Source organism: Apteryx mantelli, chromosome 22 (assembly GCF_036417845.1).
Source record: "Apteryx mantelli isolate bAptMan1 chromosome 22, bAptMan1.hap1, whole genome shotgun sequence".
NCBI classification, from domain to species: domain Eukaryota; kingdom Metazoa; phylum Chordata; class Aves; order Apterygiformes; family Apterygidae; genus Apteryx; species Apteryx mantelli.
The window spans coordinates 5,242,088-5,257,336 of NC_089999.1; the positions used below are offsets into that span (position 1 = coordinate 5,242,088).

Genomic DNA, 15,249 nt, shown 5'->3' on the forward strand with positions numbered 1-15,249 from the left:
GCCCTCAGCAGCCCAGCACCGCCTGCGGCAGGAGCTACACAACCCCGCGCGGTGCCCACGGTGAAAAGCTCGGCGCAGACGGAGCGAGGGGGCCGTAATTGGAGTTTTGTGTGATACAGAGGCCTGCTACTGCTGCTCTTCCAGATAATAGTGTTAAAGGCAGATTTCTATAAAAGAAAAATAATCCTCTGCTTTTGCCCTTTGCCCGTTTTGTATTGAATGAAGCTGCTGTTGGGGCAGATGAAAGTCAGAAGAGTTGGGAAGTGAGTTGGAGCAAACTAACTGTGTGATGTTCAGTGAATTGCACAGACAAAAAAAAAAAAAAAAAAACGCATTGCTATGGCTTCTTTTTAAGTCAATCAGAAAACCGTGTTAATAATTCCTTGGGCTTTTTCGGTTAGATTTCTGTGAACGTTACAAGCTTTTTTTTTTCCTTCTGAATTCAAATTCGCAATAAATTGGCTTTCCCTGAAAGCTGACTTTTCTAGTTGACTTTCTGTGACATGATGCAGGCCAGTCAATGGTGATGACTGGGGGAAGAAGATTTATTCTTCTGTGTTTTGAGTGTTAAAATCTGTTTTCTTTGTACAGTTTGTCTTTTGGGGAATATAACTATAGAGTCTTTAGTGACCCAAAACCGACTCTGGGGCAAGCCGCTTCCGTTCCTGGAGCCTGCAGCTGGGTTTTGCTTCTATGTCCCAATAACTAGAAAGAGGTGAACTCATGAAGATGGGATGCACTAAGCTGTTTTGTCTTAAATTCACTTCATTTTCCCTTATATTGCACAAAGAACTCCTGAAGTCCCAAAGAGAGCTGTGGACAAGCCAAGGAAGGCTCCTTCTGGTGAAAGCTGAGTAATACCAACCATGGCTTGTGTTGGGGGGGAAAAAGCAGATCTGAGAGCGCAGATCCTGAGATCCAGGACTAGGAGAGCCACCAGCAAAAGATCTGTTTAATTCAGGTGTTTCAAAACAAAAAGTGCGACAGTGATACCCTAACTGTGCTTCCAAATCCCAACCAAAAGCCTGGCACGATGTTTCCCAGGTGAAAGCATGCGTCCTCCTAATGTGACCTAGTCCTGCGCGCGCCAAGGAAGGCCGTGTGCTTCCGTGGACACTTGTTTTAAAAGGACAGAGGCTGTGGGCATTTGGGCCTTGCAATGGAAACCGCGCTTGTTGATGCGCTTCCTCGCTTTTGGGGGTGAGCGGAGCCTGCAGTTGCCAAATGCATATTACGAGAAAAATCAGAAATCAGTTGGAGTAGGCAAGAGCACTTACTGCTCTCTGTCTCCCTGCAAGCAGTCACGCTGACGTTTCCCATCCGGATTTATCGAATATCTCGCAGGTGGTATTTAGCAAGAGCCCTCACAGTCTGTGAGGGCAGCAGAAGATGCATGCCCCCGTGGTTCTCCACCGTCCCCAGCGGTTCGAGCACAGAGAGGCGGCTGCTTTCGAACAGCCCGAGGAGGCAGCTACTCCCATCAGCTGCCTAAACTTTTGCCCCTAATGAATCTAGAAAGTTCAAATAGTAGCTGGGAAGGTGAAGCCTAACCAAATGCCTCTCTGCTCTCCCGTTTCTCTCCCCTCCAGCCCTCGGTCTCAAGTTACTGCAGTCCCTGTTCGCGTAGGTGATAAAAGTGAGTTTTCCTGGAGGGGGGAAAAGCCAGCACCGTGTGCGTGGCAGGTGACTGCACAAGAGGGACCTGGGTCAGCTGGGCAATTGCTGAACCTGCTCCAAGAGCAGAACTGATAGCACGTGGTGGAGCGGGCTTGCATGGCAGCCGTCCGTGCAGCAGCTGTGAAATGGGAGATGGTTTCAAAGACTCAAGAAAAAAAGTAGGAGAGGAACCCAACATGTGCATATACCTATCAAAATGAGATATTTTTATATATTATTTTTACTTTCATGATTAGTTGAAAGAACTTGTTCCTGTCTGCAGCTCTGAACCATGATGGCTGATTTCCTCCCGGCCCCTTGTCAGCCGCTTCGCCATGATAAATGAAGGTTTCCCAACAGTAAGGTGTTATGCAGTGAAGGTTTCTTATGGGATTTGAGGGAAACCGTTGTGCCAAAATGGGATAGTGTCTTCCATGAAACGTTTGTTGGTGGCATGTTTTTTTTTTTTAATTTCAATTAAAACCAAAAGGAACTGTTTTGAAGTGATTTTCTAATTTTGATTTATCATGAATATAGTCACTCAACTTCTTTTGTCTCTTCTTGGGAAGCAAGGAGGAGAAGAGGGCAAAAAGAGATGAAAGAGAAGTAGAGTTGAAGTAACCCCATTTTTCCATTATTTTTTCCAGGTTATCTGAGTAAAATTGATATTGAGTTGTTATAACTTTTAAACCATGCTATTTTTTTAGACCAAGAGGTTCTTCCTCTCTGAGCACTGGTCAGGTCCTTCAGATGCATTGTATCTGCCAAATTCTTATGTGCACCAGTAACCAGCACTGCTAAATATCCAGTAAGAAGCTCAAAGCTAAAGGCTGAAGTCCTGTGGTTGTGCAAAGTGGTTTGCAGCATGGGTACAGAGCCAGCCCAGGCTCCCGTCCTTGTGCTTTGCACCCTCTCCCTTGAGGGCGATGATGTGGTACCTTCCAAACTTGAGTCCCAAAGAGCAAGTGAGCCATTCGGAGGTAGCTGGGTGACTTCTCCTGGAGCGGGGAAGGAAGGCTCCCTGCCAAGCGCCTGGCACGTGCGCCATCTGGATGCCGGCCAGCGCAGCAAAGTGCAGATCCAGGGTTTTGTTTCAGCCTCGTCCCCTAATATAGGTTGTGAGTGGTGACGTTCCCAGTAGAAATCACCCAGCAGAGCTCACTTGAAATAATTTATGACCCAGGAAGAAAAATGTGTGCTAAGAATAACTTTTAATTACATCAGGTCAGTAAATTATCCCGCAGATTCACACCCAGGGCGAGCCTTGGGTATAAGAGATGTGCTAACTTCAGCATGTCCACACCTCAAATCGTTTGCTTGTGAATCGTTCTCGTTGAGTTTAGGAAAACATCTCTATATTTAGCTCCTTCAAATGGACAAACAACAGATGAGCACAGTAATACTTGTGTAGTCTTAAAGTGCATTTATGCTTGCTGCAGTGCATCTCTGTTCAGCACGGCAGGCGCCTTGCCTGTTGGCATCGTGCTGGGATGGGAGAGCAGCGCCTTTCGCGTTCGTTGGATGGGGTGGCTTCGCGAGAGAGCTGCGCTCAGGCGGACCTCAGATCCCCTCATTTCCCTTGCACAGTTTCCTTCGGTGAGACGAGCTTTCCGCTCAGTTCCAGCATATAACATGCCTTCGCTTCTTCACTTGGTGTATTCTTTTACTACTACTCCAGCGTAGTTTGGCTTCTCTCTTTGCATTTGGCAAGAGTATATTTCTATCCATCAGTAGGGATGAAACAGATTTTCTTACAGAATATTCTTAAACACGATGGTGGAAATCTGTTGAAGGAGGGGAAAAAAAGTCCCAGCCAAGTAGCAAGTTACTTTCTAATTGTTTTTGCAGGAAGTATTATAAAAAAATGCTGTCAGAGCAAATGAAGGAAAATTTCAGTTGAGTACCCCAAGGAACAGTTTTAGAAAGCAATACTGCAAACATTGGGCTTTGACTGGTGAAAGCATCCTGACTTGGGCTTTGCTAGTCATACAAAATAAACCCCAAGTGTGTGTTTATAGAACCAAAAACATTTTGCCTGTGGTTATGTTGCAAGATAGCTCTTGAATATTGTACCTTTGTTAAATCAGCAGCTTGGGAAGTCTGAACTGACCATGTCTGGCTCCAGAAAAATGGAAATCATATCAGAATCACTGGCTGGTATCGTTCCAAGCTACTGCTAATCTTCCCTTTGCAGCAGTGGTTGGATCTGCATGGGCTCTTGCAGTCCAGACCACAGGGAACGGTTTTGAAGAAGACTTGAATTGCAGTTTGATATTGGTTTAGTGAAAGCGAGGAGGGTGGACACCCAGCTGACATTTCAGAATAATCCTTGTGTGTATTGTTGCTGAGTGTCCCAGTTTTATTGGTAAGCTGTCCTTAATAAGATCATATCTTTGTGAGCGCATCCACATCTTCTGTTTATTTTTTTAAATTGTCTGTGTTGCAGATCGTCCCTTTTGCGCTTGGTTTTGATTTCCATTTCTTCACTAATGCAGATCGTTTTGCTGTTTTTCTCATCTCAGGCTTTTCAAAGCCTAAATAAAGGCTCTAGATAACTTCCCCAGCTATGCAAAAGAAGCAAGGAGAGAGGTGGACTGAAGTTCTCCCGTTTAACTGTCCACAATATAGTCTGTGGCTTAGGCTGTCATTATAGATTAGAGAAGACCATCAAGCTTATCATATTAGAAGTTCTGGCACAGCACAGGCTGCAGGACTTTCCCGAATTAATGTCTGTTCATGAATACTTGCTTTCCTTGGCCACAAATCTGTTAGTTTTGTCCTGCGTTGTTTTTGAAAATGATTAACCTTCTGTAATGAACTGAACTGTGCTATCGCAGTGACTTTTAGGCGGTCCCGGACTGTGTTTGTTAACATCTCTGTCTCGGATCCGAGCCCGGCTAATGACTGGAAGGAATGTTCCCGCTGTCCTTTGACCGTTCCTAGCAGTGCCGTGACATGTTCGGTGTTTCCCTTGGTAGGGCTGGAAGGGGGGAGTTGGTTTAAACAGCTCATCAGAACAACGCTCCTTTTAGCAGCGTCGCAGCCTGCTACCACCAAGCTGCAGAAGTAAGTTACGGCAAGAAAGATGGAGCCACCACCTCCAGAACTGAACGTCGAGTGGAAAGCCAACCGACGCCTATTGCGAGGGGCTTTGCTTTGTCTCCGGAGTTCAGCTAAGCTGCGTTTTCTTCCTCACTCTTGCCAAAAAGATGGCAAAGTGTTTTGGCTAACAAACAAATATGCTGTTTAGAAAACACCAGTCACTTCACTGTTTGCAATTTTCAGTGCCATTTGACTGCATAGTCTTGTAATTAGATGGTGTAAAGTACTTAACATGTTACACAAATATGTCAAAACGCATTAACAGCACAAGTGTTCTTTACTGCTTTCCTAAATACATTTCACAATATGTCGCACTAGAATCCACCTCTTGTCTTTATTTATAAAACTGCAAAGAAGTTAAGATCACCAGGAATGAGATGATTAGCATGAGACTGTCTTTCTCTACTAAGAACATATATTATCATGGTAATGTACAGAGTGAAGCATACAAATCCCTTCTCATCTAAAATGAGAAGACAGCCTAGAATAAAACCCAACAAATTATATTTTTCATCTTCACTCAGATCAGCTTGCTGCTGCTTAATTCCCATTCAGATCAACGGCTTCTTTGCAGACTTTTGGGTTATCTCCAGGCTTTGCATTTGAATGCCTTCTAGCCATTATGTTTCTTTGAATGGCGCTGGGCCGTGGTTGTGACGTGGGGAGAGGCCAGCCGCCCACCTGCTTCTGGGAAGGACCTTTTCCATGGGACAGACAGCTTTGCAACTCTTTACTCTGCCTAGGCAACAATTAACTAAGTCATTTCCTTATAAATGAGAAGACAGGAGTTGTGGTTTCCTTAAAGACCATCATCTTTGCTGAATTTTCAAATGACCCCTAGCAGTATTCCCGCACACATGTGCTTTGAGTGTGACCCAGAACCAGTGGAAGTCACATTAATTCCAGTGTTATCGCCCCTGTGATCTAGGCAGGCCTGGGGAGCAAATGTCTCCAGGAGACTTTTCTGGTGCAGACCTACGAGCGAGGCCAAGCAGGAGGCTTTTCTGCCTGCTTTCTTCTCCCGTGGAGACTTACGTGCTGTTTGCAAACTGAAATGATGCTGTTGCTGCATCCTACACATGCTTTCCTGCTCTGTGCAAGCTTCAGTCTTACTTCCATACACAGCGTAAGCTGTGCAGTTTCAAAGATCTAATCTAATAATAGATTGGTCTACATTTGCTGCGTTGCCAGAAAAAGACATATGTTGTCAGGCAGTCGAAGTCAGCAACAGTGCCGAAGTGGAAATGTGCTGAAACACGAAGAAGGCAGAAATCCAGAAGAATCTATCTGAGGTTTGGCTATTAGGGAACTAAAAATATTTTTTTCCTACATATATGCTTTCCGCGTGTACTTAGAGAAATACCGTTTGCCTGATGTCTCAAACGTATTAAAGGGCAATTCCTTTCCTTTATTAGCTTCAGTGCAAGAACACAAGATGCTGTTGGCATGCACCTTTTCCAGAGCTGCTCTAAGGGGAAAGAGAAATGGTTGAAGCAACTTGAATGGAAGAGGCATGTATAGGTTAGTGCAGGAGAGCAAAACAATTTTGGAGTTCCTTCTGTTGCTGATGGTTCAAGACACACAACTCGAGTTGCGCTCGCAGTGGCAGTAGATATGTGCGTATCCATGCTGAGGCACAAGTTTTAGGGCTTGGACTTGAGTTCTGTTAGTATGTGATGGTAAGAAAAATTTTTCCATGCAGTATTTTGTTGCATATGAACGCTTGCAATTCAGATTCTTGTTTTTTATCTTCTCCCTTGTGAAAAATGCATCGCAGGCTTGAACTGAGTGAATGTATTCCCCAAGAAGCACCAGTCTCTTCTGTGCTGGTGAAAAGACTTTGTGTTTAAATTCAGATGGCTGTATGCTGCTGACCTTTTCCGGAATGGCTGTGAGGAGGGGATTGGGCTTTGTGCTGGTATATGAAGATGTGAGGTTTTGACATGCTTTCTGAGCCAGCAATTACAGAATTTTGTTGGTACATATCCCTCAAATATCATCACTTTTAGATGTGTGCTAAGAAAATGGCATCTGTCACGTTCATACTCTTTCTGCTGGGTCAATGTGTGCATGCAGACGTGTATTACAGTTCTGGAAGAAAATTTCTCCATAAACGCCATTGCAGATCAGGAAAGCTGGATTTTTAATATTAATATTTCCTCCTTCAAGACCACTAGTTTCTCTCCGGTCAGCATGTGTATGACTAGGATAGCTGGTGGTACCAAAGAATTTGATTTCAGTGACTTCTCCAGGGAATTCATCCACTGAATAATAGAAGAAATACCAGTATCTCCTGGGATGTACCTAGAGCAGCATCCCACTTTGTCCAGCGTAGCTCTCCTGCTTGGGTCACCAATCTCACGGGGACCATCCTTGTGCAGGTCAGAAGTGAGAATAAAAAATTTGGGCTGCTACTGTTTTCTGCTTCTCTTGGCACTGTTCCTGGAGAGAGTTGAGTTAGTAAATGTGGCTGTCACAGTAGCTATTACCGATGACGTAAAATAATTAAGTTGTGGTTTCTGTTGTGGTGGGGCCACTTCTGTGTTTTATGGTGATACATCTGTGCTAGGAGGGAGAGTGTCATGCTTGATCATCATGATGGATGCTCCTAGGGAAGGAGGACGAGTCACTTGCAGCAGGTCGTCTGATACTTTCTATTTATGTGAAATCCTTTTGGTTACATGGCAGAACGCTATTAGAACTGCATGTTATTTCTTCTGGCTTTCCTGATGAGGTGATGGGGAGAGCAGCAGCCATCTCATTTTTCTCTCTGTTGTTTTTGGAGGAAAGAGCTGCACTCCTCATTCTTTTCAGCATTTCAAAAGAAAGCGGGAGCCAGTTTTTGGTCCACTTCTCTAATCATGTGGATGCCTCCGTTTTTGATGCCTCAAGGCACCAACGTAGGTGTCCTGGCTTTCAGGAATCCTGAAAGGAAGTCTTAGATAGAGACCCTTCGCAGTGCTGCGAAGCAGTCTGGTAGGACCTACCCACGGAGTCCAGTAGGACGGTGCTCCATGCAGGAAGTATGCTGTGAGCATGCTGGGAATTCAGAATATTTTCTGTAGCTGGCCTCAGATAAATATGTTGTTATTATAAATATAACAGCAAATTTCTGCTTTTTAGTCCATATAGAGAGAGGCTTTTCCATTTGCACCCAAAGTTGGAGGCTTTCCTTGTTCGTTTGTCTACAGTGGTAGCATCTCACATCGCATTTATTTTATATTTCGTGGTAGGGGTGACTTTGGGATCAGTGCTGAATGAAACGGAGGGGCTGTGCCTCACCTGGCTGATGGTGTCGAAAGATGAGCGTGGAGCAGATATGAGGCAACAGGAGATGAAGAGGAGGGCAGCTTGGCCTTGTGCTCCTACGCTTGATGTTCACAGCATCATCCAGAGAGCAGCGGAGGGATGGGCGAGGGGAACGGGGTTGCTCTCCTCCAGCGGGAGAAGGCTCTAATAACTAAATAATAAAAATAATAAGTGTTTCACCAGGTCTGTTCATGCCTCGGGCTCGTCCCGTGGACGGGGTGGGCTCCGCTCAGCGCGGTGGCTAATCCTGCTCTCCTGCCATTTGCCTTCGCCAGGTGCAAGTTCTTCAGCCTCACAGAAACCCCGGAGGACTACACGATCATCGTGGATGAAGAGGGCTTCCTGGGTAAGTGTCGGCATGTGCCACCTCGCTATGCGGCCTCCGGGAGGAGGAGGAGGGAAATGTGTCATTTCTCGCCGAGATCATAAACCCAAGCGTTTGTAAAACAGGTCTGTTTGTAAATACTAGCAGTGCAGTTGTGAAAGGTGCTTTGATCACTTAAGCACGCTGTCTCTGCCGCTGTGCCGTACGAGGCGTTTCAAGCGCAGAACAGGGATGGATTTTGATGCTGGGAGAAGGGCGTACGCAAGTTTTAAAGAGCAGCTTAAGCATGTTTGAGAAAGCAAAGCCATCTGTGTGCTGTTGTACCGTCATTGCGTATCGTTCTGCTGGGCTTCGTCCTTGAACCTCCAGGAGCACCCACGTCTCGTTCCTCCAGCTCCAAGGTCTCGCCAACCTCCCTCTTTAAAAGAAACCCTTAAAGATGAGTATTTTACATCATCCTCATCCCCAACAAAATGCAACGGAGTTGCAAATCAGCTCCTTTGCCTTGTCACCGAAAGCCTTGATTTATCTGCCTTTCTCCCGCCCCGCGCTAAGCGCACTCGTTGTCCACGCGTGGTGGCTGGACGTCCCTGCCCGTGCACGGCGCCGGGTCACATTGGTGCCGAGGAAGGTGCCTGGCTCGAGTTTGGGAGCTGGAGATGCTCGGTGTCGGGTGAGTGCTGAGGGAGAGAATAGTTTGTCTTTGGCGATGGAAATAGCTTGTAATAACATTTATCATGGGGGGCGGCTGTGTCTGTAGCAGTGTTATTTAGGTGGTGGAATGAGGAAGTGTTGGGCAGCTATTATTATTTCTGTGCTACTGCTGCTCTTTGTGGTCAGTTTCTGAAGTCTGCAAAAATTTACCGGTTTGGAGAAAATTCATTAAAGTTTGAAAAAGGCATATTTAATTCCCAAATTAGAATTAACTGTCAAGTAGCCGCTTTTGACACTGTAATACTCAACAGTTTTGTAATATCAAAACCCTAAGGAGAAAATCAGAAAGTATGCCATCTTTATTTAGTACACAGTAAAAGTTTTATAATCAGTTGCTTTGCTGAATTATTCCCCTTTCTGTTTCAGAAGTACTCATAAACATATAATAGAAAAAATCATTACATTTTAGAAAACTATAATGTTGGCATAAACATTTTCATAAAATAATCACTCGGTTGAGAATAGGTGAATGGATCTTTAAGATATTGCTGTTTGAAATTTGGGAGTTGTTGGTTGTGATAGGAACTATAAGTCACGTGTTCTGGTTTTTGTTTCCAAAAGAGCTCAAGTGACCTTTATGTTCCTGTTTCCCGAATGTGCATCCCTTGTTGCATTTGTTCACGTGGCGTGTGCGTGAAGACTTTATTACTGCTATTGGTAGCATCAGCTTTTCTATTATGGCTGGTAGCTACGGGCAATCAGTTCAGGTTTGGCTTCCCTATAGGAGCAGGATGCAAAGCCTGTCTCTAAAGAGCTTGGTCTAACAGAGAAGTCGGACATCAGGAGGAGAAAAGGGTTTTTTCCAAGGGTCACAGTGCATGACAGAGCAAGGAATGTGGAGATTCCCGACCTCAGAAGGAAGTCGGAGTCGCTGAGCCGTGTCGTCCCCATGTATTTGCCTTGACAGGGGCATGCTCATCTCCAGCACTACGTCTGTGGCTGTGATATCCATGGGGCTGACTTCTCTGCCCTGCTGGCACAAGCCAGGTTCTTCAGTTTGGGGCACTGTGGCAAGTCTGGATTGCAACCACCCCTGTACAGCCTCTAGCATGAGCACCCCAACCACTGTTTATCTCTCAGGAAATAATTCCACCTTGAAACAAAGGTAAGTTCAAATAGTTTTGCTCATCAGTAGTAGGGGGTTGCGTTGTTTTGGTTGCCCATGGTTGTACTTGGAGCAAATCCCAGGTCTAGGCAGACCTCTGTCCTCGAGCAGTGGCACGAGCTGCTGTTGCCCCAGGTTGTCTCTGTGAATTGGGCAGTGCTGCCAGCCTTCAAAGCAGCAGCATGCTCTGCTTGGACCCTTTTGACTTCATTACCTTGACTCTCGTATGCACGTGAATTTACTGCTGATAGTTATAGTACCAGTATAGCCTCCACTGGGCTACGGTTTTGGCAGCATGTAGCATCCCTTTAATCAAATACACAGTGCACAGGCTGAGCGTTAAAAGCAGAGCTTTGCAGGAAGGAGCGCTCTAAGATGATCCTTGCCTATGGCAGGGAGTGAAAGCCAGGTGCGAATCCCAACACGAGCAGTAGTGCTACAGAGCCAGCAGCTCGATGGCCTCTCCTCTGCTCTTCGCTAGTAAGCAATGATCTGCTGGCAAGACTTGAATGTTCTCCATCCTGCACATTGTCCAACCCTTCCGACGCAGCCCGTGCTCCCTTTGGGTTTGTGTCCAGCACATGCCCTTCTTCTGAACAGTCACCACTACATCCAACACTTTCTCTCAGGTTTAGCCCTGCCTGGGATCCCCCCTGGCTCTCCATCCTTGTTCCTAGTTTCTGTATACTGTAAGTTTTTCAGATTGAAGGAATTCAGCATCTGCCAGCCTAGGATGACTTGTAACTGTGGAAGTGCTCTGTTTCGCTCTCTTCCTCTCCTAGTCTGGCTCTAAGTGTCTGAGGAGGAGGAATCTCACTTGGTTGACATAAACATTGACTTGGAAAAGAACAAAACCTATAAGAATTCCTGCATCCCACCTTCTTGCAAAACAACACCCATCATCTCTACTCAAGGCAATCAGATACCTCTTGACCTCACTAGTAAGGTGCCAAGGTTCAGCTCACGGATTACAGGGTAAATCTTCACCCTTGGTGAGCAGTTTAGGTAGAAATTCCAGCAGCAGGAAGGGACTTTTTATTCTCTCCAGGTAACTTTTGTTCTTAACAAATTTGGTACAAGTCTGGGAAGGACAGGGTTTTCCATGTGCTGTGGCAGCAGTGAGAAGGCTGCCCTGTTTTAGCTGGTATCTCCCAAGTTAATCAGGCGCCTTCTGCAAAAGAGCAAACAGCACTTGGGGAAAGAATAGACTGGAGCAATACTGGCACTTTCAGCTGTCCTTTAGGTTAATGCTTCAAACATACTGATGTGCAGTAATCATTCTTAACTGTTTTGTCAAAAAATAATAATCCTCAGGCTTGTTTCCTTGTGAGTAGCAAGTGAGACAGGCTAGTAAAGAAGTCATTGTTTCTTCTCCCCAGAAAATGTCTGCAGTGCAAAGCTGTATCCTCTTTAGCATTCGTTGTGCTGGAAAGGAACGGCTGCAGCCTAATTCTTTGCTTTAATTCCGCAGCGGTGAGGTGGGAATTATAGCTGCACAGAACCTTGTTTGTTCCCGTGGCTGTTTCTTGAGCTTGGGCCTCTTAATGAGGAAGAATTTTGTTCAGCAAACAATGAACAGAAAACTCTTTTCCAGGCTGATATTGAGATGCATTAGCAGAAGGAGTTTGGCTATGGGCCCTCCTGTGTGAAGACAAGTGTATTAGCTACCAGGGTGCTTGGACAGCCATGTAAAATCCTCACATTTATCCCCTGCTGTGCAGTTGGCACATGGCAGAAGAGTTGAGTGGCTGCTGCTCCCTGAAATACAGGATTTTTATTTTTTGGGGGGGGGGGGGGATTTTGCCTTTTCCCCAAGATTTGGCTGAAAGCAGGAGCTTCCTGAGTGTGGTACAGATAGCGAAGTGCCTATGCTCTCTGCAAAGTCCATCCCTTTTTCAAAGGGCAGCAAGGCCAGCATCCCTACATCTCCTGGGCAGCTGCACCAACCTGCACCAGCTGAGCTTTTGCCTGTGGTCTCATCGTTCCCAGTAGTTTCTTTTCCTCAAAGGTTTTAGCTTTCACGCTCGCTGAAAGGAAAGCAAACGACAGTACACCTGGAGGAAGCTATGCTCTCTGAAATCCTGAGAACGTGCACTGGGAAGCAGTTGCTGATGTTGCAATCCTGTCCTGGAGGTGTCATCTGAATAAAATAATGCTGTTTGGGGAGTGGGTGGGGTAGTGATGTTCCTCCAGTGGTATTCCCGGTAGCTGTCGAGTCACGGCTTCCATACCACATATCTAGAGAGGCTTTTATTTGGAGGAAAGGGGTCAGTTTGGTTTGTTTTACTTCTCTTTTCTAGTCCCGATCTCTTCAGCTGGTTTGTCTGCAGTCCTATTCATCCTTTTGTCACTTGGAAGTCCACTACTAGGTTTAGCGATAGCTCTGCCTGCGTAGCTCTGCATGAAGTGCCATCCATCTCCCCTCCGGTTTTACGGTGCTTCTCTGTAATTGCACAGCACAGTGTGAAATGAAGAGCTAAAGCTCTCCCTCGACCACCTTCATTCTGTACAAGCCTAATGACAGATGAGCACGTCCAGTGTCACGTATATAAGCTGATCCGATTGCAAGGAGATGAGGGACTGTTATAGTACGCTCTCTTTTATATCTTTGTCTCAGTATCTCTTGTACCCACTTGAAATGAAGCTGGTCTGTTTGATGAGGGCCAACTTCTGCTCCATCTCTGAGTCACCACCGCTGGTATCACATGCTAAAGGGAGAAGGAGCACCTCTGTAACACCATCCTTGGGGCAAAGCAGTAGCTTTGCACCTAGAAGGCAACAAGTGGTTCTAGTTGAGTTGCTACCCCATTTGTGATGTCTCCATACTTGAGACCTCTTGCAGGGCAATGGATGGAGTTCGAAGGTGGTTTTCCCTGCTGGGGAGAGATCCCAGAGGCCTGTCCCTGACCTGGGCTCTTTCTGGGACCTTGGCAACTGTTGAGTTGCTCCATGAACATCTGCATCAATGGGGGCTGTGACAGTCTTTCACCCAGATGAAGCAGGCCTGAAGATGAAAGGTTGTAAAGCAACACACTGCTACCATTTCCAAGGTGAGAGCACTGCCTGTCCAGCCTTAGCCCTTGGTTGCTGGCCCTTGCATGTCATCTTTTCCTGCAGGCAGTGACCTTGAGAGAGATCAGAGAAGAGGGAAGAAGTGCTGGGCTCAAGGGAAGAGTGAATCCTTGTGCTTTCCAAGCTGGCAAACATGCTTATTCCAATTTCAGGGAAACTGGAGAGTTGGGGGGTGAGGAGGGGAACAAACCACCCTCATGTACTCTGGACTTCTGTCCCCTAGAACCAGCAAGCTCATTTCATGTAGGTAGCTACAGGTAACCGACCTTAGGTCATAACTGATCTCTTTGGGATTTGAACCAGAGAGGAAGGTCGCTTTGATTTCCTTATTGAAGCAGGAGTGGGAAACATCTGCTTTCATCTCCTTTCTTTGCTGCAGACCCCTGCATGAACCTAGAGCAAGACTCTCCGTCTTCCCACACTGAGGTTCATCTGCAGGAGGAAGGTGACAGTCCTTCATTTATCCTTCTTGAGTCTGCCTAGTCTAGATAGTAATTTCTCTAAGGCCAGAAATCCACGTATTTGCAGCTTCTAGAATAAAGAGGCTCCCAATCTCAGTTCAGACCTCACAGTAATTGCCCAATACATTAAAAATAGTGGAACTATTTAAAAAATAGTTTGAGTGGCAGAGAGATTTTCTCAAAATTTGTAAAATGTTGACCTCATCCTAATAAAAAAGGGGGGAAACATGGAAAAGAAAAAAGCCCTTCTACTGACAGTGCTCTGTTTTGATAACTATCATCCTCAGAAAACCTGTTCCCTTCCTGACCTTGGATTCAGGACCATCATACACTTTATTGCCACATCAAGTCGCTTTTTCAATAACATCAGAATGTTAAATTGCTTTCAGTGTCCTCTCTCTTACCCTGTATATAAAATAGACAAGAATTCAGGCTTGCAAATAAGTGCAAGCCCAGAGCCCAGCTAGCTGGGAGCAGTCTCTAACTCCATTTAAAATGTGGAGCGAAATAAGCTAATAGATGCATCCGTTTTTAGAAATATGTCTCCTATAAACTATTTTCTCCTTTAAATTTTTATTACCCAGTGACGAGGCCTTTGTATCTCAAGGCTCGGTGTCTTAATTTGCTGCCTGACATTTATAGTGGTGAATTCCTTCCCCTGCTCGCCATGTCCTGACCGCTAGGAGAGCCTGCCGGTTGCTAGGCAGAAGATGTTTTCGCTATTAAACACGTGCACAACCTCTCCCTTTTGGATCTCTGTATTGGCCAGGCAAGACTCTTGTCTGTGGTTTTCAGGGTTTTTTTTAAATAATGTGGTCCTAATGACCTAAATGCAAATTAAAAACATGGGGAATTGAGTACTGAGTAATTAGAAATATGTGTTTGGTTGGGAAGGTCTTTCCCACATTGCATATATGCTTATATAGATCTAGGTGCGTGTTGAGGGGCTGTTACATATATGCAATTTCCGCTCTCTCCCGAGAGGCAGTATAGTTTGGTCGTTAAAGCTTTTGAGGGAAGGGAGGGGAAGGATGAGAAATATGGAATATTCCCAGGTCTGGTTTGCGTCACCTAGAGAAGGGAGCACTTCAGCTTCTCGTTAGAGCTCACGTCTCAGTGGATTTGCTAATCTTGACAGCCCATATTATTCCTTATGTTTGTTACCTGCCACATGAAGTCTTTTTGGTCCAGTTTCTCTGCTCCTATTTAAAGAAATACTGCATAAATAACACCTATTTTTCACTGTTTCCTCCAGCAGACGGGTTTGTATCGCGATCTAATTTTGTTTCACAGCCCATGGTGAGAAAGCCCAGACATCTCTTCCTGAACCACTTGACTGGCCATGATTTCCTCCTTTAAATTGATTACGGCTTAGCTGTTTCCTAGCGCTTTCCGAAGTCTGAGACAGATGAGCAGATAGATACCATGGCTAGCTCTTATCAACCCACTCTGCTAAGTGCAGGACCTTAAAAATGTTTTTCTCGCTGAAATGAAGAAATGATTCA

The 15,249-nt window shown here is 45.5% G+C and overlaps 1 protein-coding gene across 1 annotated transcript in view; it reads left to right on the plus strand.

The window, feature by feature from the left end:
* CASTOR2 (cytosolic arginine sensor for mTORC1 subunit 2) overlaps positions 1-15,249 on the plus strand; it is a 117,009-nt gene that overhangs the window by 54,568 nt on the left and 47,192 nt on the right. The window contains exon 2 of the mRNA XM_067309478.1: positions 8,343-8,413. Within this exon, the coding sequence (XP_067165579.1) occupies positions 8,343-8,413 (71 nt within the window). The remainder of the gene's footprint in view (positions 1-8,342; positions 8,414-15,249) is intronic.